General features: G+C 44.4%; 1 protein-coding gene across 1 annotated transcript in view; it reads left to right on the top strand.

Annotated features, from left to right (window-relative positions):
• LOC135558795 (adenylate cyclase type 1-like) overlaps positions 1–23,620 on the top strand; it is a 60,412-nt gene that overhangs the window by 33,884 nt on the left and 2,908 nt on the right. The window contains 12 exon segments of the mRNA XM_064992930.1: positions 11,058–11,213; positions 12,993–13,187; positions 13,360–13,457; positions 13,750–13,834; positions 14,389–14,478; positions 14,651–14,858; positions 14,861–14,915; positions 18,863–18,992; positions 20,014–20,130; positions 22,752–22,898; positions 22,989–23,087; positions 23,235–23,474. Of these exon segments, the coding sequence (XP_064849002.1) occupies positions 11,058–11,213; positions 12,993–13,187; positions 13,360–13,457; positions 13,750–13,834; positions 14,389–14,478; positions 14,651–14,858; positions 14,861–14,915; positions 18,863–18,992; positions 20,014–20,130; positions 22,752–22,898; positions 22,989–23,087; positions 23,235–23,474 (1,620 nt within the window).

The following is a 23,620-nucleotide window of genomic DNA, read 5'->3' as shown; positions in this document are numbered from 1 at the left end:
ATTAGAGAGGATGATCGAGAGTTTTTGCATGTGTGTACAGTATATATGTGTACCCTGCTGAAAAATAAAACAGCATAGACATGGTGCCCTTCATTGTGTTTTTGCTGGTGACCAGCCTTCATTGTTTTCGCTGGTGACCAGCCTTCATTGTTTTCGCTGTTGACCTGCCTCTGTTGTGTTTTTGCTGGTGACCTGCCTTCGTTGTGTTTTTGCTGGTGACCTGCCTTCGTTGTGTTTTCGCTGGTGACCAGCCTTCATTGTTTTCGCTGGTGACCAGCCTTCGTTGTGTTTTTGTTGGTGACCTGCCTTTGTTGTGTTTGTTCTGGTGACCAGCCTTCGTTGTGTTTTTTCTGGAGACCAGCCTTCGTTGTGTTTTTTCTGGAGACCAGCCTTCGTTGTGTTTTCACTGGTGACCAGCCTTCGTTGGGTTTTGCTGGTGACCAGCCTTCGTTGTGTTTTGCTGGTGACCAGCCTTCATTAGGTTTTCGCTGGTGACCAGCCTTCGCTTGGTTTTGAAAACTGCTGACCAATGATTTCTAATTCCTATTAGAATCCAGCCTGAGTGGGGATATACAACAATTGGAAGTTATATTCACAGACAATTCAGAATGACTGCTAGGGTTTGAAAGATGAATGAATTATACTACTTTTAAACCATCTAAACTGAAACAATGATTTCAGTAACGGGTGCAATAAGTCCAACTAACATATTGGATTAGTTTAAATGTGTTACTTTTTTCCAGACCTCAATAATTGTCTTCTGATGTGATTTAAGCGTTGACATGCACTCAGAACATGCATTTGTTGTTTGTCTATTAATAATTGTAATATTTATATTGAATAAAAAATTCTAAACCAAGAAAAATAAAAACAGAGAAAATACATTTTCTGGTGCCCCATTAGAGTTGCTTATTAACCATTACTTTATCAGTTATATTAACAGAATACACATATCTTGTACACCGAGGATCTGGGAAAGAGTTGCAGGGTAGATGATAGGGCAGAATGTGCCTATATAAGTCAAACTAACTTGTAGATGATTGTTGACACATCAACCAGGATCAAAGGGCAGTGCAATTTGTGACTTGTTTTGGTAATCAGTGGTTGTTTTGGAAGGGGAGTGGTTTCTCCTCTCCTAGGCAATCAGCAATTAGTACAGGGAGGTGTGCTCTTCACCTCTGCTAGGCAACTAGCAATTAGTGTTAGTACTTCAGTCTCCCCTGTTTTCTCAATGGCAGTTCTAAGCGGCGGTTGTGTCAGTAAGGCCGTCACCGAAACGAAAACGTTTCTTAGCGGAACGAAAGAGAGAAGGCTCCACACTGCTCTCACTTGAGTATCTTACCAAGTTATTTTTTTCTGATCATCTCATTTTGCTCTTTTGTAACTGTGTGGGTTTTTTCTACCTGTTCGCACCTCTCCCTGTAGGCTTTACAGATGCTCCCCACCCCTTGGCTGCAACCCTTCTAATTTAGTGTACCCTGCGCGCACAACCCATGTGGAATTCTGGGTCTCTGGCAGTGTTTAGAACTGCTGATCTGCTGTTAAGAACGTTGAGTTCATTTCAGCCTATGCTGCCCTTCAGTCCCTTGACTTTTTGGCCCTGACGGAGACATGGCTCACCCCAGAGAACACTGCTACTCCAGCTGCTCTCTTCATCTGACTACGTTTTCTCTCATAGTCTGAGAGCATCTGGTCGTCGCGGTTGTGGCACAAGGCTACTCATTTCTCCTAACTGGAGATTCTCTTTTCTCCCTCTCACCTGTCCATCTGTTCATATGAATTCCATGCTGTCCCTTGTCCCCACTCAAGCTGAACATAGTTGTCATCTATCTGCCATCAGTTAGCATTGGAGAGTTCCTCAATAAGCTTGACACCTTGATAAGCTAATTTCCTGATGATGGCTCTTTGTACTTGGTGACTTCAACTTCCCGATGTCTGCCTTCGACTAATTTCTTTTCCTTCCTTGCCTCTTTTGACCTCGCCCTTTCCCAAGCCCCTCCCACTCATAAGGCAGGCAGTACACTTGACTTCCTCTTTCCTAGTGCTTGTTTGCCTACTAATTCCACTGCAACCCCCCTCCATGTCTCTGATCACTACTTTGTTTCCTTTTCTGTCTCCCTTTGCTCCAACTCTCCTCCAACCCTAGCCCCTAAGATGGTCATATGCCTTTGCAATCTTCACCCTTTCTCCTAATACTCTCCTCTTCTATTCTATCATCTCTCCCTTCTGATAAATAATTCTCTCTCCTGATTCTGCCTATTCGACCCAACTCTCCTCACTTTCCGCATCATTTGACTCCTCACACTGTCCCCTTTCCTCCTGGCTGACTCGGCCCTCCCCTCCTGCTCCGTGGCTGAGTGATTCATGAAAAGCTTACAGAACAGGGCTGCAAGCAGCTGAGCGAAAATGGAGGAAAGCTAAACTTCTGAAGGACTTATCATCCTTTCACTCCCTCCTCTACCTTCTCTTTCTCGGTATCTGCTGCTGAAGCCACTTGTATCACTCTAAATTTCAATCTTCTGCCTCTAATCCTAGGAAATGCTTTCCTACCCTCTCCCTCCTACCTCTCTGCGGACTACTTTGTCAACCACTTTGAAAAGAAGGTTGACGACATCCTCTACTCATTCACTCAGCCTAATGAGTCCACTGGTCCCACTCACACAGAACTACCCTACGCCTTGACCCCCCCCCCCCCTCCAGATCAAGTCCTGCGACTAGTGAGGTCTGGCAGCCCGACAACCTGCCTGCTCGACCTCATCCCCTCCTCCCTTCTCCTTCATCCCTGACCCCTGGCTGTGTCCCTTCTGACTTCAAAATGGCCCGAGATGGTCCCCTCCACTAGAAACCAAGACTCGACTCATCTGACGTCAAACTATAGACCTGTGTCCCTTTATTTTCTTGAGTGTACTGTCTCTGATCAACTCTCTCGTTATCTCTCTCAGAACGAACCAGTCAAGACGGGTCACTCAACCTAGACTGCTTTTCTCTGTCACTGAGGCTCTCTGCACTGCCAAAGCTGACTCTCTCTCCTCTGTTCTCATCCTCCTAGATCTATCCGCTGCCTTCAACACCATGAGCCATCAGACCTCTGGGAGTCTCAGGCTCTGCACACTTTTGGATTGCATCCTACCTGGCAGGCCGCTTCTACCAGTTGACATGGAGAGGATCTGTGTCTGCACCACATACTCTCACTACTGGTGTCCCTCAGGGCTCGGTTCTAGGCCTTTTCCTCTTCTGTCTATACACCAAGTCACTCAGCTTCGTCATCTCCTATCATTGCTATGCAGATGACACTCAACTACTCCCCCCCCCCCTTTCTGACACCCAGGTGGTGACACACATCCCTGCATGCCTGGCAGATCTCTCAGCTTGGATGTCGGCCTACTACCTCAAGCTCAACCTCGACAAGATTGAGCTGCTCTTCCTCCCGGGGTATGCCTGTCCGCTCAAAGACCTCTCCATCACGGTTGATAACTCCAGTGTTGCCTGCCTAGATTGAAAAGAACCTTGGCATGACAATGCAAACATCAAAGCAGTGACTCGCTCCTGCAGGTTCATGCACTACAAAATCTGTAAAGTACGACCCTACCTCACACAGGAAGTGGCGCAGGTCCTAATCCAGGCACTTTTTCCACTCAATATTTTGAATATAAGGTCCAATCATCAATGCGCTTTGAAATATAGGTGGGGGCAATGTACCAGTGGGGTAGTCTAATTAGCATATTTGGTGGCATGATCCAAAAATTTGTATTTGTACCAACTGTCAGTGGAAGTGGTTGATGCCTATGTTGTCAAAGGTTGAACACCTCTTAACACGGTCAGTTCTGCAATCTTTGTATGGGCATATGAGCTGCACTGTTAAGAGGTTACTGTGCATTTAGTAGTACCTTAATGGAAGTTAGTTGCTGTGAATTTTGCTTGACCTAATTGGCAACCAGCTGTAAAAATCAGTCATGTTAGAGCCAGTAACCGCAAGCAACTCACTAGCAGTAGCTCACTGTCCCTTCATTGAACTTTTCTGATAGCTTATAACAACTACTAAGCTTTCTTTGTGGTGAGCACACTTGGACTCCAGCCTCACCTGGCCTCAATCTCTTGGTTGGCAACTAACTGATCTTTCTGTCAGGTCAGTGTACGTGACAGACATCAGCCACAGTCAGTTATTGGGAATTTTTACAATATGACAGTAAATGATTGAAAATTGAACATGACCTTCCCGATGACCAACTACCTTTAAAGTAACTGGAAAATCCACAGTAACATCTTAACAGTGCAGCTCTTGATTGTATAATTTGGAGTGGAAAAATGAGATGCTCAACATAACAATGAAACCACTTAAACTAGTACAACACTTCCACTAGTGGTTGGCACATATACAACATATTTTAAACCATGCACCCAAATATGCTAATGAGCCGATGCCAGCACATTGCCCCCAATGGCCTTCACAGGAAGGCCAAAAAGAATATCACGGATATCAACCACCTGAGCCACGGCCTGTTCACCCCACTGTCAGCAGGCGAGGTCAGTGTAGGTCCATCAAAGCAGGGACCGAGAGACTGAAAAACCGCTTCTATCAGACTGTTAAATAGCATTCACTAGTTGGCTTCCACCCGATTACTCAACCCTGCACATTAGAGGCTGCTGCCTTTATATAAACTCAGCAAAAAAAGAAACGTCCATTTTTCAGGACCCTGTCTTTCAAAGATAATTCGTAAAAATTAAACACTGTTTCCCATGCTGGTTCAATGAACCATAAACAATTAATGAACATGCGCCTGTGGAACGGTCATGAAGACACTAACAGCTTACAGATGGTAGGCAATTAAGGTCACAGTTATGAAAACGGGACACCGAGAGGCCTTTCTACTGACTCTGATAAACACCAATAGAAAGATGCCCAGGGTCCCTACTCATCTGCGTGAACGTGCCTTAGGCATGCTGCAAGGAGGCATGAGGACTGCAGATGTGGCCAGGGAAATAAATTGCAATGTCCGTATTGTGAGATGCCTAAGACAGTGCTGCAGGGAGACTGGACGGACAGCTGATCGTCATCACAGTGGCAGACCACGTGTAACAACACCTGCACAGGATCGGTACATCCGAACATCACACCTGCGGGACAGGTACAGGATGGCAACAACTGCCCGAGTTACACCAGGAATGCACAATACCTCCATCAGTGCTCAGACTTTCTGCAATAGACTGAGAGAGGCTGGACTGAGGGCTTGTTGGCCTGTTGTATGGCAGATCCTCACCAGACATCACCGGCAACAACATTGCTTATGGGCACAAACCCACAGTCGCTGGACCAGACAGGACTAGCAAAAAGTGCTCTTCACTGACGAGTCGTGGTTTTGTCTCACCAGGGGTGATGGTTGGATTCGTGTTTATCGTCGAAGGAATGAGCGTTACACCGAGGGCTGTACTCTGGAGCGGGATCAATGTGGAGGTGGAGGGTCTGTCATGGTCTGTGTGTCACAGCATCATTGGACTGAGCTGGTTGTCATTGCAGACAATATCAATGCTGTGAGTTACAGGGAAGACATCCTCCTCCCTCATGTGGTATCCTTCCTGCAGGCTCATCCTGACATGACCCTCCAGCATGACAATGCCACCAGCCATACTGCTCGTTCTGTGTGTGATTTCCTGCAAGACAGGAATGTCAGTGTTCTGCCATGGCCAGCGACGAGCCCTGATCTCAATCCCATTGAGCACGTCTGGGACGTGTTGGATCAGAGGGTGAGGGCTAGGCCCATTCCCCCAGAAATGTCCGTGAACTTGCAGGTGTCTTGGTGGAAGAGGGGGTAACATCTCACAGCAAGAACAGGCAAATCTGGTGCAGTCCATGAGGAGGAGATGCACTGCAGTACTTAATGCAGCTGGTGGCCAGACCAGACCCCCCCCCCCTTTGTTCAGGGACACGTTATTCCATTTCTGTTTGTCACATGTCTGGAACTTGTTCACTTTGTCTCAGTTGTTGAATCTTGTTATGTTCATACAAATATTTACACATGTTAAGTTTGCTGAAGATAAACGCAGTTGACAGTGAGAGTACGTTTCTTTTTTTTGCTGAGTTTAAATAGACTTGGAATCACCGGCCACTTTAATAATGGAACATTAGTCACTACACCTGAAACTAGTCACTTTAGTGTTTACATACTGCTTTACTCATCTTATATGTATATTCTGTGTTCTATTCTACTGTATTTTAGTCAAAGCCACTTCCGACGTTGCTTGATCTAAAATTAGTATGTTTCTTAATTCCATTCTTTTACTTTTAGATTTGTGTGTATTGTTGTGAATTGTTAGATACTCTTGCTCTGTTGGAGCTTGGAACACAAGCATTTTGCTACACCTGCCATAGCATCTGCTAAATATGGTCATGTGACCAATAACTTGACTTGACCTACATCTCAAAGTTCAGTGAAAGTAAGATAAAAAACAAGTCATTTTACAACATGAGACCTTAATTTAACTGTAAAAATACTGTATTTGTACTGCAACTCAGTAGCTAGTAACTTACTGTGAAATTACAGGTCATTTTTAACAGCGTGTGTAATAAGCTGATCTGAAGTATCCTATAAGTATAACTGTAGAACCTGTCATTGGTTCTTGGAATTAGAGGGTTCTTCAAGAGAGGGTTCTAAATGGGACTCAAAGGGTTCCTCTATGACAGGGTTCCCCAACTGGCGGTCCAGGAGCCGGATTTGGCCTGTGGGTGATTTTATTTGGCCCGTCATGTTTTCTGAGCAAATTTTTTTAAATTACATTTTTTGATGGTTGGACATGAGACACCAGCAAATCAGCTCCAACTGCTTTATGCTTTTCCAAAGTATTCCCACACATAATGGAGATATACAGTATGAGATCATATACAAATGTAAGCAAGGTTTGAAATGATTATGTTGTAGTCAAATATTATATATGTTTCTTGCTGTCAATTTGCAGTTAACAAATAATTTGTAATTATGTTCTGGATCACTGACCATCCGCTCCAAAAATAATCATTCCACGGCAGAATCTAGTTGATGATCTCTGGCCTACAGGGACAAATTACAGAACGTCTATCAGTTCTAATCTTTCAACAATCTTTATGATTCCCACAGAACCAGAGGCGGAGCAGGAAATTCAGGTTGTGGAAACCAAGAGTTCAAATCCCAAGCGAGGTTGACTCCCAAGTCATAAGATTTTGCTGGTCTCCAAAACTACGCCCATCATTATTGTATTTCCCAGCATGCTCAATTTCAGTTAGATTTTTTGAATTGTTCATTTCAATATCTGTGTTTTTGCATGTTCAGTTGAAGTAGGAGTTTACATACACTTAGGTTGGTGTCATTAAAACTTGTTTTTCAACCACCCCACAAATTTCTTGTTAACAAACTATAGTTTTGGCAAGTCGGTCAGGACATCTACTTTGTGCATGACACGTCATTTTTCCAACAATTGTTTACAGACAGATTATTTCAATTATAATTCACTGTATCACAATTCCAGTGGGTCAGACGTTTACACACACTAAGTTGACTGTGCCTTTAAACAGCTTGGAAAATTCCAGAAAATGATGTCATGGCTTTAGAAGCTTCTGATAGGCTAATTGACATAATTTGAGTCAATTGGAGGCGTACCTGTGGATGTATTTCAAGGCCTACCTTCAAACTCAGTGCCTCTTTTCTTGACATCATGGGAAAATCCAAAGAAATCAACCAAGACCTCAGACAAAAAATTGTAGACCTCCACAAGTCTGGTTCATCCTTGGGAGCAATTTCCAAACGCTGAAGGTACCACATTCATCCGTACAAAAAATAGTATGCAAATGTAAACACCATGGGACCACGCATCCATCATTACGCTCAGGAAGGAGATGCGTTCTGTCTCCTAGAGATGAACGTAATTTGATGCGAAAAGTGCAAATCAATCCCAGAACAACAGCCAAGGACCTTGTGAAGATGCTGGAGGAAACTGGTTCAAAAGTATCTATATCCACAGTAAAACGAGTCCAATATCAACATAACCTGAAAGGCCGCTCAGCAAGGAAGAAGCCTTGATGTGGTCCTTGATTCTTGATGGTCCTTGATGTGAAAGAGATGTGTTTTCTGTTAATATGCCTGAAAATATAATGGTTAATAAACAACTCTAAAGGGGCCCCATGAAATTAGTTTCCTGACTTCTATCTTCCCTGGTTTCGTTTTTTTAATTCAATATTACAATTATTAATAGACAAACAACGGAAATTGAGAGGGGGGGGATAAATGTTTTAGGTGTTTGAGTGTAATTTCCCATTAATTGTACATCCAAAAAGAGAGGATGTGTAGTTTCTGCTGTTTGGCCTACTGCTGCAGCGCGTCATTGGCACGGTTTGCTAAACAATCCCCACTCAATTTATACAAATAAATAATCATGATGTGGTGTGGTCAGGTAAGCCTACTTTGCCAAAGGTTTTTTGGGAAAGTCGTTTAACTACCCAAAAGATGGTTAACATTAGCAACACTAACTGTTTACATACAGAGTAGACAAACGCGCACACCAAACAGACAGAAGGGAAACATTGCTGGAATTTAATGGGCAGATATTATGTTACATTTGGCCATTTAAATAGAATAGTGGCTAACCAGGGGGGGGGGTAATGTCAATGTGACTTTAATTGGATTGTAGCCGGAAGCTTTTCTGTTTATCACAGTTTGCGATGGAACACATGAACAAAAATGTAAACTCAACGTGTAAAATGTTGGTCTCATGTTTCATGAGCTAGATCCCAGAAATGTTCCATACACACAAAAAGCGTATTTCTCTCATTTTGTGCACACATTTGTTTACATCCTTGTTAGTGAGCATTTCTCCTTTGCCAAGACCTTATGCCGGGGACAAAAAAAAGGCCACTCTAAAATGTGCAGTTTTGTCAAACAACACAATGCCACAGATGTCTCAATTTCTGAAGGAGCGTTTAATTGACATGCTGACTGCAGGAATGTCACCAGAACATTCGCTGGAGAATTTAATGTTAATTTCTCTACCATAAGCCGCATTCAATGTCTTTATTGAGAATTTGGCATTATGTCCAACCGGCCTCACAACCGCAGACCATGTGTAACCATGCCAGCCCAGGACCTCCACATCCGGCTTGTTTACCTGCAGGATAGTCTTAGAACAGACACCCGGACAGCTGATGAAACTGAGGAGTATTTCTATCTGAAGTAAAGCCCTTTTGTGGCGAAAAACATATTCTGATTGGCTTACCCATGGCTGCACCCCTGACCAATCATGTGAAATCTATTTTATTTTACTAGGCAAGTCAGTTAAGAACAAATTCTTATTTTCAATGACTGCCTAGGAACAGTGGGTTAACTGCCTGTTCAGGTGCAGAACGACAGATTTGTACCTTGTCAGCTCAGGGATCTGAACTTGCAACCTTTTGGTTACTAGCCCAATGCTCTAACCACTAGGCTACCCTGCCGCCAGCCTAATTTATTTATTTCAATTGACTGATTTCCTTATATGAACTCTAACTCAGTAAGATCTTTGAAATTGTTGCATGTTGCGTTCACATTTTTGTCCTGTATACTTTAAAAATCGATTGGTGAGTTACTCATATAGTAGGTTAGCTGCGAGCTACTCTAGACCCCTGAGTTAGGCCATGCTGGTAAGACCAGCTTGACCAGCTAGACCATTCTGGTCAGGCCAGCTTGACTAGCGTCCGACCTGCACTGACCAGCATAGACCAGCATGGACCAGCTTGAAATTCATGCTGATCTATGCTGAAGTAACTTTGATATATAGTACTGGACATGACATTGGTCATACTGTATGTGGACAGATGTAGTTTGACTGCTAGAACAAAGGAACTACCTGGTAAAATGTAGTCCAGATTTAAAAAAGACTTAAACTCTCATTAACTTTCGTTTTCAACATAAGGTGAAACATTATCGATCTGAACTGAGCAGTATTTTAGTCCTGTACTACTGTAGGCCTACATGTTCAATATGCTGTGTGTATTGTAGAAAGTGTTGGGTATGTTTTTCATTGAGTTGTCACTCAGTCACGGTTGTTCAGATCCGATGGGTTCCCTTACAGTCTCCCTGATGTTTGGCCTCAACTCTGACACTGTCTTGTCAACAGCCTGTGGCAGCAATACACACACACACACACACACACACACACACACACACACACACACACACACACACACACACACACACACACACACACACACACACACACACACACACACACAACCCCCCTGCCCCATCCCCTTCTAGTTTTCACATCTCCAACAGATGTGCCACTAGCAGCATTCGTACATCCGTGTCAGTTCATAATCATCTCTCCTCTCCTGCTCTCCCCTTCTCCTACTCTACCCTTGCCCTGCAGACTTTATTAGGTCTGGAGAGGGGGTCTAACTTCCTGATGCCTGTGTATTTATCCAGCGCTGCTTGGCTATTCATCTGGTACACTGTAAAAAAAAAAATGCACAATGCACACTCTGGTGAGGTGCTGAAAAACGTAAGATAAACAACCATGGCTCTTAAATCCAAGACGTTGGTTAATAAATCCACAAGCAAGGAGAGATGAGTGTATGATATTTCTTTTTTGCATTGTTGCCCGTCAGGTTTCAGATTATGTAAGAGCTTTATGTGGATCCTTATGTGAACCTTCGCAGTAGTGTCAAACTATTGTCTCAGGGGGCCGTTCAGCCACCCAGCCCTCTTCTACTCTCCTCCTTTGTGAGATGTAACCTTAGTCAAGTGTCCCACGTCCCAAATAGCTCTCTATTTAGAGAATTCCTTTTGAAGTAGTGCACTAAATAGGAAATAGGGTGCCATTTGAAACACATGCTCGGTTAATCCTGTTGATAGACGAGCCGACCACTCTACTTCGTCAACGAGAAGAGACCTAGAAGAGCCGCTGTAGGGAGAGTTAGTGTCTGTGTGCATGTGTTTGTGTACTGTAATCTGAGATGAAAACATAGATATCAGTGAACGTATGAAGTGTATCTACAGTACAAGTATGTATCATAGTGTGTATCCTAATCCCTGCTCTCACTGCTTGTTTGTTGACAGATATTCCCAGGATTGATTCTCTCGGATATAAAACCTGCCAAGAAGATGAAGTTTAAGACCGTGTGCTACCTGCTGGTGCAGCTCATGCACTGTAGGAAGATGTTCAAGGCCGAGATCCCCTTCTCAAACGCCATGAACTGTGAGGACGGCGACAAGGTAAGATCTTTGAGTGTCTGTTTGTGTGTGTATGTTTGTGTGTGTATGTTTGTGTGTTGTGTGTGTGTGTGTGTGTGTGTGTGTGTGTGTGTTTCTGTGCATGCTTGTTTGTGTGTGTTGTGTAAGGGAATGTAGAGACAAAGAGAGAAGGTCTGTGTGTATACATTTGAGTACGTGTGTGTGTACATACATGTGTGTTTGAGCATGCATGTGCGTGTACTTGTCTGTGTGCAACGTGTGCTTCCCAACCAACCAGACTTTGTTGACCTTCATCAGTTTACTTTCAATTCCTTTGTTAATATGGCTGATTGTCAGTGTGTTGTCTTGACCTGCTGTCCCTGTAAAGTTATCCTGAAGTCTGGCTTCAGTTCAAATCTGGCTTAGGATATTTAAATCCAGATACTCAGGTCTGTGTGGGTGTGTGTGGGAAAGGAGATGTAATGCAGCGGATAAGAGCCAAAAGAAATCTCGCCCTTTCAGATAAAACCATAAAACTTAGTACAATCACTCTGTAAAGGGCATAAGAACCTCTGTGGTTACATTTATATAATATGTCATAGAGCTCTGATGCTTCGTGAGAAGCCTGGATGGAAGCATGTAAACATAGCTTTCAAAAGAGAGGGGATTGGAGTGAAGTTAAAATATACTCGACACAGACTGAGATATTCAGATTCAGGCCACACACACACACACACTCTCCAGGCTGTCAGAAATGACAATGAACTCTGAGAGAGAGGGAGAGGGAGAGTGGGAGATGGGAGACGAGGAAGGAGTGAAAGGATGAGTGCACTCGGAGCAGCCGTGGGTGTATGATGTGATGAGTGTCCTATGCTCCTCGGACCATCTCCAAACAATTGGGTCACATGCAGAGTGGGAGATGGAGAGACTAAAGAGAGAGACTAGAGGGAAAGCGAGAGGGCGACGGGAGAGGAAGGGGGTGAGAGACAGGTTTACAACACAGCCACAGAAACACTAATTAGCGTAATCAATGCACACACGCCTCCAAAGCAACCAAGAGAAAGTGAGGGGTGATGAGGATGAAGTCAGTGGGGTGTGTGTTTGTTAACCTTCCTCATCCGTGCTCATTCGCTCTGCCCCCCCCCCCCCCCCATTATGATGGCACTCTTTTCAGGCGCTCCTCGCTTACCCACTGTCACACGCTGTGACACTGATGGGCCTCAGTCTGTACAGCTCACTGGCTTTCTTCCTTCATCCAGGAAGACTCAATCAGGCTACATCCCAAATTGCACACTGTGTCCTACATATAGTACACTGCAAGTCAAAAGTAGAACACCACGAAGAGCACCATTTGGGACACGCCCTCATTCTCTCTGGTGTCAAATCACTGCTTTTGCTCTGCTGCTCCACATAGCCCAATGTACAGTAACGACACTTCCAAAGGACTATCAAGAAAAAGGGGGTTCAGTTGGGGTCAGAGAATGAATGTTAACTCTAGAGTAAATCATTTATGTTTTGTTGTGTGAAGATGAGCATTTAATGTGTTGATGCCCCTTTTCAATTCATGTGAAGTCAAGGATTGACTTTGTTTGATTTCCCTTGGTCACATTTAAAGATTTGAGTCCTATTAGAACACACCTCTTCTTACTCCATGGTGAATTTTGGTGTTTGCAGTTAAGTGTACAATGATACCCGAACAGTAGACAGCAGAGGCCCAGCAGAGGCCAATTTCCTCCGTGACCCATTGTTTTGAACAGCTGGTATAAAACCCTCTGAACGTAGTCAAGTCTGGATTCCGTTTCCCACAATTCTGTGCCACAGCGGAGGGCCCTGCGGACGGCTCCAGAGAAGCTGCGGAACCGGACGTCGATGTCGGCTAACGTGACCCAGGCCAGTCCCGGAACACGGGTCAACCGCTACATTGGTCGCCTGATCGAGGCGAGGCAGACAGAGTCAGACACAGCTGACCTCAACTTCCTCACACTCATGTATAAGTGCTCTGAGCGCGAGCAGAGGGTGAGTAACTGTACTACACTTACAGCATACATGCACAGACATACGCACGCAAACGTCGCAGCGCAAGGAATGCAATGACTTTTGAATCCGACCTTTTGATAGATGTAGCACCCAGAAGATGCTTTAATAATTATTTTATCTGAGACATCCCTCTCTCTGGTTGCTCTGCCAGTACCACCAGCTCCATGATGAGTACTTCACCAGCGCCGTGGTCCTCTCTCTAATTCTAGCTGCCTTGTTCGGCCTTGTCTACCTTCTCATCCTACCACAGTATGTACTAGATTATTATAGGATATCTGAGAGCAACACATTCTGTACCTCTATCTCTTTCTCTGCGCCTCTCTCTTTATCTGGCTCTCCCTCTCTCTCTCGCTCGTTTTAGTATATGATATCTGACAGCGACACGCTGTCTCTCTCTCTCTCTCTCTCTCTCTCTCTCTCTCTCTCTCTTTTCTTTTGGTCTGCTGCCTCTTGCCTCTTCCACAGGCTCTGTCCACTAACTCACTACCTCTTCTTCTCGTCCTCCTGTCTTTCCCCTCCTCTCTCCTGCTGCCGTCACCAGGGGAACAGTGGTCCTGGTCCTACTGGTCTTCTGCATCTGTTTCCTAGTAGTTTGTATCATGTACCTGCATGTCACAAAATTCCAGGTAAAAGCCTGCTGGATGCCTTGGTCCAATTGATTTAACATGTTGTTCCTTGAGTTATTCACTCACTTTTCGGAGGGGTTGATTATGCTGTCAGTGGTTTTCCATGGGTAGGTCAAACTCTTGGCCCAGGCTATAAGTCCCTTTTGATCATTGAGTTCATTTTGCAAATATTACGTTTTTCTGCTTACATCTGCAAATATGAAATAATATTTTAGTCGGTAGTTGATAATAATATTACGTAGGAAATTGATGTCAATGGCCTTCAGAAAACTTTTCAAACTCAATGCTAAGTCTATTAATTTCAGCTTTTGTTGAGGTTGACAGATTGACTTATTCCAACTTCCCTAACGCCCTCAGCTAATATTACATGAATGAAGTTATAATTCTTTTCAAATTCAAATTCTGTGTGGTAAGCTTTTTCTACTCTCCCTCCCATTTCATCCTTAATCTGTTTCTCTTTGTGTCTATTCTCTCTCTCTCTCTCTCTCTCTCTCTCTCTCTCTCTCTCTCTCTCTCTCTCTCTCTCTCTCTCTCTCTCTCTCTCTCTCTCTCAGTGTTTTCCAGGCTGCCTCACCATTCAGATCCGTACTGTTCTGTGTGTTCTCATAGTGCTCTTAATCTATGCTGTTGCCCAGGCCTGTGTGGTAAGTAGGGTTAACAACAAGGCACTAAAACAACAATATCCATGATATTCATTGCAATACACTTGAAATCATAAATTGGAAATGTCATGCAAATCAAATATGCAAAGAACCAACCTTTGAATTACTGAGTTTTTTTTTTTCTCCACCATTCCCTCCTCTGTTTCTCTGCCAGGTGGGCTGCATGCCATGGCTGTGGGGCAGTGCCCACCACTCTAACAGTTCCATTGTCATCATTGACACGAGCGACGGTGCAAACCGCACCGCGAAGGAGCTGCCGTGCGACGGTGTCTGCTACGCCTTCCTGTCGTGCATTGTGGGTACGCTGACACTGGCGCTCTTCCTGCGCGTCTCCTGGATGCCAAAGATGGCCCTGTTGCTCCTGCTGGGGTGCTGTATGTCACTGTGCTGGAGCTCAGCGGGTTCAGACACACCGCCGGGTGAGGGAGAATACACACACACACACATTATGTATATAATCAAGCACACACACCAGTGGAGGCTGCTTAGGGGAGGACGACTCTTAATAATGACTCTAATGGGGTAAATGGAATGGTATCAAACACATGTTTGATACTATGCCATTCAATCCATTCCAGCCATACACTCAATTCCAGCCATTATTATGAGCCGTCCTCCCCTCAGCAGCCTCCACTGACACAAACACAGGAGTGCGAGAGGGGAAAAACCGAACGGACAAATGCACCCACCATCCTCCCACTGTCAGTCCTGAAGCTATAGCCCTCAGATTTACTATGCTCCCCCTGCCACTCACGCATCCAAGGCCATGATTGATTTTACATGACAGTAGTGTCAGCTACGGTTTCCTCTTGGTTTGATTTGGAGTGGGAACAAACAAACAACAGTCACAGGGATATTTCCATTTTGTGGGGACGTGTGTAGGAGGAGAGGAGTCTTTGTTTGTCCTCGACCTGCGCACTCTCTCATGGGAACTGTTTGAAGAGGAGACACACAGTACATGTTCATTAACTCTGAACCAAAAGGCTGAGCTGACTATGTATGTTGTTGCTTGGGTACTGAGTAGGAGTAACTCAGTGCCCAGGACCTAGTGCAGCTCAGAGCACAGGCCCATTGTATAGATACAAACGGATCACTTAGTGCAGGAATCATCAACTATATTCAGCCACGGGGCAATTGTTTTCTTGAGCAGATGGTCAGGGTGCTGGAACATAATTACAAATAATTTGTCGGCTGCAAATTGACAGCAAGATGCCCAAACAGATAATAATATTTGACTAAAACATAATAATTTCAAACCTTGCTTGCATTTGTATACAGTCCCATTATTGTTGGACCAAAGAAAACTGTAAAAGCACCAGCGAATCAGCTCCAAGGGATGTTAATTGAGGAAATGATGTGTGGCAATACTTGGGAAAGGATTTCCAACTATAAAACTCTTGTTCAGAAAACCTGAACAAATAAAAACGTGGGGGCCGCCGGTTGGGGAACCCGGGCTTACCGTATAACGCTGGAATACTCTGGTATTGTTGAGATGGAAAACTACTTGTTGTTCTCCAAAGGGGTCTTATTATCTGCGAATATTATATCTGTGCTGAGTGTATGGGGTTTACGTCACCCTGTCTGTGTTTTCCTGTGGTTGTGGCTGACATGTTGGTTCTCACTGGTGGTTTCATCCACAGACTTAATTATTTTTGTCGTGGTCCAGACCAAATATATGTTGCTGACATCAAATTTGGTTCTCACAAAGTGGGGGGGGGGTCCCTGTCCCTGCACATCTCCCCCTGTGAAGTTGTCCTCCCCACTGTATTTATGTGGTCCCCCACTCCCCCTTTTATTAATGATGTGGTACAGTCCTACTGTATTATGTTGCGGACATCTATGTTAGGAGGTTCCCACAGTGTGTGTGTGTGTGTGTGTGTGAGGAGGGGGGGGGGGTCTATCCACATCTCCCCATTTTCCTTATTAATTAATGTTGTGGTACAGTCTAACTGTCTATGACTTATATTGCTAACATCTCTGTTGGTTTCTCCCACAGTGGGGGTCCATAGTGCATTCAGGAAGTATTCAGACCCATTGACTTTTTTCACATTTTGTTTTACGTTACAGCCATATTCTAAAATGGATTTAAAAACAATATCCCATAATGACAAAGAGAAAACTGATGTGTAGAAATATTTGCAGAAATACCTTTATTTGCTTAAGCATTCAGACCCTTTGCTATGAGACACAAAATTGAGCTCAGATGCATCCTGTTTCCATTGATCATCCTTGAGATGTTTCTACAACTTGATTTGAGTCCACCTGTAGTAAATTCAAGTGATTGGACATGATTTGGAAAGGTACACACCTGTCTATATAAGGTCTATATGAGCTCCAAGACAGGATTGTGTCAAGGCACAAGTCTCGGGAAGGGTATCAAAAAAATGTCTGCAGCATTGAAGATCCCCCCCCCCCCCCAAACAAATTTGGAACCGCCAAGACTCTTCCTAGAGCTGGCAGTCCGGCCAAATTGAGCAATTGAGGGAGAAGGGCCTTGGTCAGGGAGATGGGCCTTGGTCAGAGCTTCAGAGTTCCTCTGTGGATATGGGAGAACCTTCCAGAAGGACAACCATCTCCAACTCCACCAATCCGGCCTTTATGTTAGTGGCCAGACGGAAGCCACTCCTCAGCAAAAGGCACATGACAACGCATTTGGAGTTTGCCAAAAGGCACCTAAAGGACTCGAACCATTAGAAACAAGATTCTCTGGTCTGATGAAACCAAGATTGGACTTTTTGGACTCATTTTTGCTTTGTCATTATTAGGTATTGTGTGTAGATTGATGAGGGGGAAAAACAATTTAATCGATTTCAGAATAAGTCTGTAACGTTACAAAATGTAGAAAAAGTAGAGGTGTCTGAATACTTTACAAATTCACTGTATGCACTGAACAGGTCTTCAGAGGACGCCAGCTCCACAGCTTTACAATCTGCCCTGACCCACCTGGGCAAAACCAACACCTACGTGAGAAGACTTTAGCTCAGTATTCAATACGGTCATTCCCTCGAGGCTGGTCACCAAACTTCATGGCCTAGGGATCTCTGTAACTGGACTTTGGACTTCCTAACCAACAGACCCCAGTCTGTCAGGTTAGACAACTTCACCTTCTCAACCCTGAACCTGAACACCGGTGTGCCACAGAGCTGTGTGCTGAGCCCCCTCCTGTACTCCCTCTTCACCTACGACTGCGTTCCTGTACACGGTTCCAACACCATCATCAAGTTCGCAGACGACACCACGGTGGTAGGCCTGATCACTGACAATGACGAGTCAGCCTACAGGGAGGAGGTCAAGTACCTGGCTGCATGGTGCACTGACAACAACCTGGTCCTCGATGCAAAGAAAACCAAGGAGCTCATTGTGGATTACAGGAAGTCTAAAAGTTGCAGCCACGCCCCAGTTCTCATTGATGACACTGAGGTGGAGCGTGTGCCCAACTTTAAATTCCTGGGTGTCTACATCTCCGATGACCTCTCCTGGACCCTCAACACCTTAACGCTGGTCAAAAAGGCGCAGCAGCGCCTGTACTTTTGAGGAGGCTGAAGAAGTCTCACCTGTCTTCCAAGATCCTGGTGAACTTTTACCGCTGCACGGTCGAGAGCATTCTGACTAACTGTGCCAAAGTGTGGTTTGGCGGATGCTCTGTGGCCGACCGGAAGGCCCTGCAACGGGTGGTGAAAACCGCCCAGCACATCACTGGTGCCCAGCTCCCTGCCATTGTAGACCTCCAGTGCAAGCTGTGTCGGCGTAGGGCGTGGCATCATCAGGGACCCTTCACATCCATGCCACAAACTGTTAGCCCTCCTAACATCAGGCAGGCGGTACAGGTCTCTATGTTCCCGCACTAGCAGGCTCAAGAACAGTTTCTTTCCAGCTACTGTAACCCTGCTGAACTCTGACACGGCACTAGCCATATCCACCCGCCCACCACTTAGTACGGCCTCTCAGGGACCTTGTTTCACTACTCTCCTTGCAATCTTTACTGGACTCTGACATTGCTTTGCAAAGTCTGACTAAGGACATTATTCAGTTGTACATGTCTACCTCGGTAACCTCATTTCTGCTATCCCTGCATTTCAGTTGCATGCCTCCTTGCACTTTCCATTTGCCTTCATTGCACATTTAAACATCCTACTTAATTGTTTCACTTGTTTTTTGTACTCCTTTATTTGCACTTCTGGTCAGATGCTAACTGCATTTCTTTGTATTGTTCAATGACAATAAGGTTGAATCTAATCTATTCTAAAAAATATCTCTGTAGAGTGGGAGGTCTCTCCCTATACCTCAACTCTCCCTTTTAATGAATGATGAGGTACAGTCTTTTGTGAAGATTGTTGCTGATGTCTCTGTTGGTTTTGTCCCACAGCAGGGGGTCTAATCTCCAGATCCAGGGCTATGAGCCCATCCTGTCTCTGCTGCTGTTCACCAGTGCCCTGGCCCTCCACTCCAGACAGCTGGACCTCAAACTACGACTGGACTTCCTTTGGGCCACACAGGTGTGTGTGTCTGTGTGTCTGTGTGGGCTGTTGTCCTATGCATAGATCTAGCTAGCTGATGAACACCATGCTTTACTCATCATCCAACCTTCTGTTGTGACCATACCATGCCAAGTCATATTTTGAGGCTTTTGGCTGCCAAGTGCCAGGCTATTGGCTGTTAAAGCTGCTGGCAGATGCTAGCATGGCGATGGCTGATATTGGCGTTGTTGGTTACGATAGGACAGGGCTGATATTGGCATGGTTGTTTACAATAGGACAAGGCGCTGTTATTGGCATGGTTGTGTTGGGTTATAGTTTGAAATACTCGCTATAGTAGAGGATGATGGTTACATTTATGAGGAATGTATGTGGTGGGGTCAATGGAGGTTGGATAATAAATATGGGCCTGGAGAGTTACTAAGTAAGGGAAAAGGCAATCACATGGTTGCAGTCACTGATAAGGGTGGATTTGTGAGGAATGTGGGCTGAGGTCAGGTCAGGTCACATGAAGGGAGAAGGAACAGTTTTATTACACACATCACTTAACTTCCTGCCTAGCAACAATTATGTTTTCTCCATGTTCCGGTTGGAGGAACACGGAATCAATGGGGAATAAGCAGGAAATCAGGAATCTTCCATCCAGGATTCCTGGAAAACCAGGGAATTTATTGAATGTTCACAGAATTCTGTAACCCTATATAGGACAAGGGGGGTGATATTGGCATGGTTGGTAAGGATAGGTCAGGACAAGTCACTGATATTGACATGGTTTGGTACAATAGTGCCACTTGGCTGGTAGGACAGTTATAGTGTCTAGTAGGGTTTGGCTTTAGGTTTGGACCTTTAACTCTTGATTCTACCAAGTGCTCCTTGTCCACAATGTCAGACTAACATGGTGCCTCAGCCCTGGTGTACATTTAGAGCTTATACCGACACCTTGTGGTATGAGCTTTGAACTGCAGCCTTGAGTTGTACTTTGGGGAGAATAATTTTATTCAAATTGATGTGTGTGTGTGTTTGTGCTTGTGTGTGTTGTCAGGCGGAGGAGGAGAGGGACGGCATGGAGAAGGTCAAGCTGGACAACAGGAGGATTCTCTTCAACCTGCTTCCTGCTCATGTGGCTCAACACTTCCTCCTGTCCAACCCCAGAAACATGGTGTGTCCTACGTAGACGGACGGACAGATAGACAGACAGACACAGGCAGGCAGACGGACACAAAATGTGTTGTTTCATAAAGGATATTACCTTTCCTTCAAAGGATCAATAGTACCTTGCCATATACAGAGCCTTCGGAAAGTATTCAGATCCCTTGACTTTTTCCACATTTTGTTACGTTACAGCCTTATTCTAAAATTGTTTAAATTGTTTTTTTCCCCTCATCAATCTACACGCAATACCTCATAATGACAAAGAACATTTTTTAAATAAAATGTCACATTCGCATAAGTCTTTACACCCTTTACTCAGTACATTGTTGAAGCACCTTTGGCAGCGATTATGGCCTCGAGTCTTCTTTGGTATGATGCTACAAGCTTGGCACACCTGTATATGAGGATTTACTCCCATTCTTCTCTGCAGATCTTCTCAAGCTCTGTCAGGTTGGATGGGGAGCGTCGCTGCACAGCTATTTTCAGGTCTCTCCAGAGATGTTCAATCGGGTTCAAGTCCGGGCTCTGGCTGGGCCACTCAAGGACATTCAGAGACTTGTCCCGAAGCCACCCCTGTGTTGTCTTGGTTGTGTGCTTTGGGTTGTTGTCCTATGGAAGGTGAACCTTCGCCCCAGTCTGAGGTCCTGAGTGCTCTGGAGCAGGTTTTCATTAAGGATATGTCTGTACTTTGCTCTGTTCATCTTTCACTCAATCCTAACTAGTCTCCCAGTCCCAGTTGCTGAAAAATGACTCCACAGCATGATGCTGCCACCACCATGCTTCACCGTAGGAATGGTGCCAGGTTTCCTCCAGACGTGACGCCAGAGCTGGAAAAAGTACACAATGGTCATACTTGAGTATGATAACTTAATAGAAATAGAAAATATTCCTTTAGAAAAAGTCTAAAAGTATTTGGTTTTAAATATACTTAAGCATTAAAAGTGAATGTATAAAGAATTTCAAAGTGCTAATATTAAGCAAACCAGACAGCACCATTTTGTTTTTGCATTTACAGATAGCCATGTGCACTATCCAACACTCAGAAACTCAAATGAAGCATTTGTGTTTAATGAGTCTGCCAGATCAGAGGCATTAGGGATGCCCAGGGACACTCTCTTGATAAGTGTGTGAAATGGGCCATTTTCCTCTCCTGCTAGCCATTAAAAATGTAATGAGTACTTTTGGGTGTCAGGAAAAATGTATGGAGTAAAAACAATATAATTTTCTTCTGGAAAGTAGTGAAGTGAAAGTAAAAGTTGTCAAAAATATAAATAGTAATGTATTTTTATTTAAGTACTTTACACCACACGTGAGGCTTGGCATTCAGGCCAATGAGTTCAATATTGGATTCATCAGACCAGAGAATCTTGTTTCTCGTGGTCTGTGAGTCCTTTAGGTGCCTTTTGGCAAATTCCAAGCGGGCTGTCATGTGCCTTTTACTGAGGAGTGGCTTCCTTCTGGCCACTCTACCATAAAGGCCTGATTGGTAGAGTGCTGCTGAGATGGTTGTCCTTCTGGAAGGTTCTCCCATCTCCACAGAGGAACTCTGGAGCTTTGTCAGACTGACCATCAGGTTCTTCGTCACCTCCCTGACCAAGGCCCTTTTCCCCCGATTGCTCAATTTGTCCAGGCAGCCAGCTCTAGGAAGAGTCTTGGTGGTTCAAAACTTCTTCCATTTAGGAATGATGGAGGCCATTGTGTTCTTGGGGACCTTAAATGCTGCAGACAATTTTTGGTACCCTTCCCCAGATCTGTGCCTCGACACAATCCTGTCTTGGAGGTCTAGGGACATTTCTTTCGACCTCATTGCTTGGTTTTTGCTCTGACATGCATTGTCAACTGTGGGACCTTATATAGACAGGTGTGTACCTTTCCAAATAATGTTCAATCACTTGAATTTACCACAGGTGGACCCCAATCAAGTTGTAGAAACATCTCAAGGATGATCAATGGAAACAGGATGCATCTGAGTTCAATTTTGAGTCTCATAGCAAAGGGTTTGAATACTTATGTAAATAGGCTCTTTCTGTTTTGTATAATTTTTTATTAGCAACATTTCTAAGAACCTGTTTTCTCTTTGTCATTATGGGGTATTGTGAGTAGATTGCTGAGGAAATATTTTTATTTAATCAATTTATTTAATCAAGTCTGTAACGTAACATGTGGAAAAAGTCAAGGGGTCTGAATACTTTCCGAAGGCACTGTATACTGAACAAAATAAATACAACATGCAACAATTTCCACAATTTTACTCAGTTACAGTTCTTATAAGGAAATCAGTCATTTGAAATGCATTTGTTAGACCCTAATCTATGGATTTCACATGACTGGTCAGGGGCGCAGCCCACTTGGGAGCCAGGCCCAGCCAATCAGAATCAGTTTTTCTCCACCAAAGGGCTTGAATTATCTTGGCAAAGGAGAAATACTCACTAACAGGGATGTAAACAAATTTGTGCACAACATTTGAGAGAAATAAGCTTTCTGTGCGTATGGAAAGTTTCTGGGATCTTTTATTTCAGCTCATGAAACATGGGACCAACACCTTACATGCTACGTTTATATTTTTGTTCAATACACAGTACATCTATTTGGCCTAGTGACTATGGTTGGCTATGTGTTTTTCTATAGGATCTGTATTACCAGTCCTATGCCCAAGTCGGAGTGCTGTTTGCTTCCATCCCCAACTTCAATGACTTCTACATTGAGCTGGATGGGAACAACATGGGAGTGGAGTGTCTGAGACTACTCAATGAAATCATCGCAGATTTTGACGAGGTGAGGAAGTTGGCTGCTACAGTTATCTGGGATATTAGCACTCTTTGTTGCCTTCTCCTGTGTATAGGTGTAAATCTCATTTTTCCTCAGCTCATGGATAAAGAATGCTATAAGGACATAGAGAAGATCAAAACCATTGGCAGCACATATATGGCAGCTGTGGGTCTAGTCCCCACCATCGGAACAAAGGCAAGTGTGTGCGCTTGTGTGTTTCTGGTGCGGTCTTGTGTGTGTTTGTTAAATAACATGTAAAAAAACATATGAATATAACAAGGACAGTGAATGAATGTGATAATTAAATGTAATCTTTGTTTATTTCCTTACTCCCTTCTATAGGACAAAAAATCTGTCTATGATCACCTGAGCACAGTGGCAGACTATGCTATTGAGATGTTCGATGTGCTGGATGAAATCAACTACCAGTCATACAACGACTTTGTCCTGAGAGTGGGTATCAACGTGGGTCCAGTGGTGGCGGGGGTGATCGGGGCCAGGAGGCCACAGTATGATATCTGGGGGAACACAGTGAACGTGGCCAGCCGCATGGATAGCACCGGAGTCCCTGGCAAGATACAGGTACTGACAGGGCTGTGCAAAACAGTGAGAGACACGAATGACAGATCCAACTCAAAAGTAGCCTCCTACCTACCAGTAGCCTCCTACCTACCAGTAGCCTCCTACCAGTTGGCATATTCATGTCTTCCCGCCCAGTACCAGCAGCC

The sequence above is a fragment of the Oncorhynchus masou genome, chromosome 17, assembly GCF_036934945.1.
Source record: "Oncorhynchus masou masou isolate Uvic2021 chromosome 17, UVic_Omas_1.1, whole genome shotgun sequence".
Classification (NCBI taxonomy): Eukaryota; Metazoa; Chordata; class Actinopteri; order Salmoniformes; family Salmonidae; genus Oncorhynchus; species Oncorhynchus masou.
Note: the sequence above shows the minus strand (reverse complement) of the source record. Positions and strands in the feature narration are given on the sequence as shown.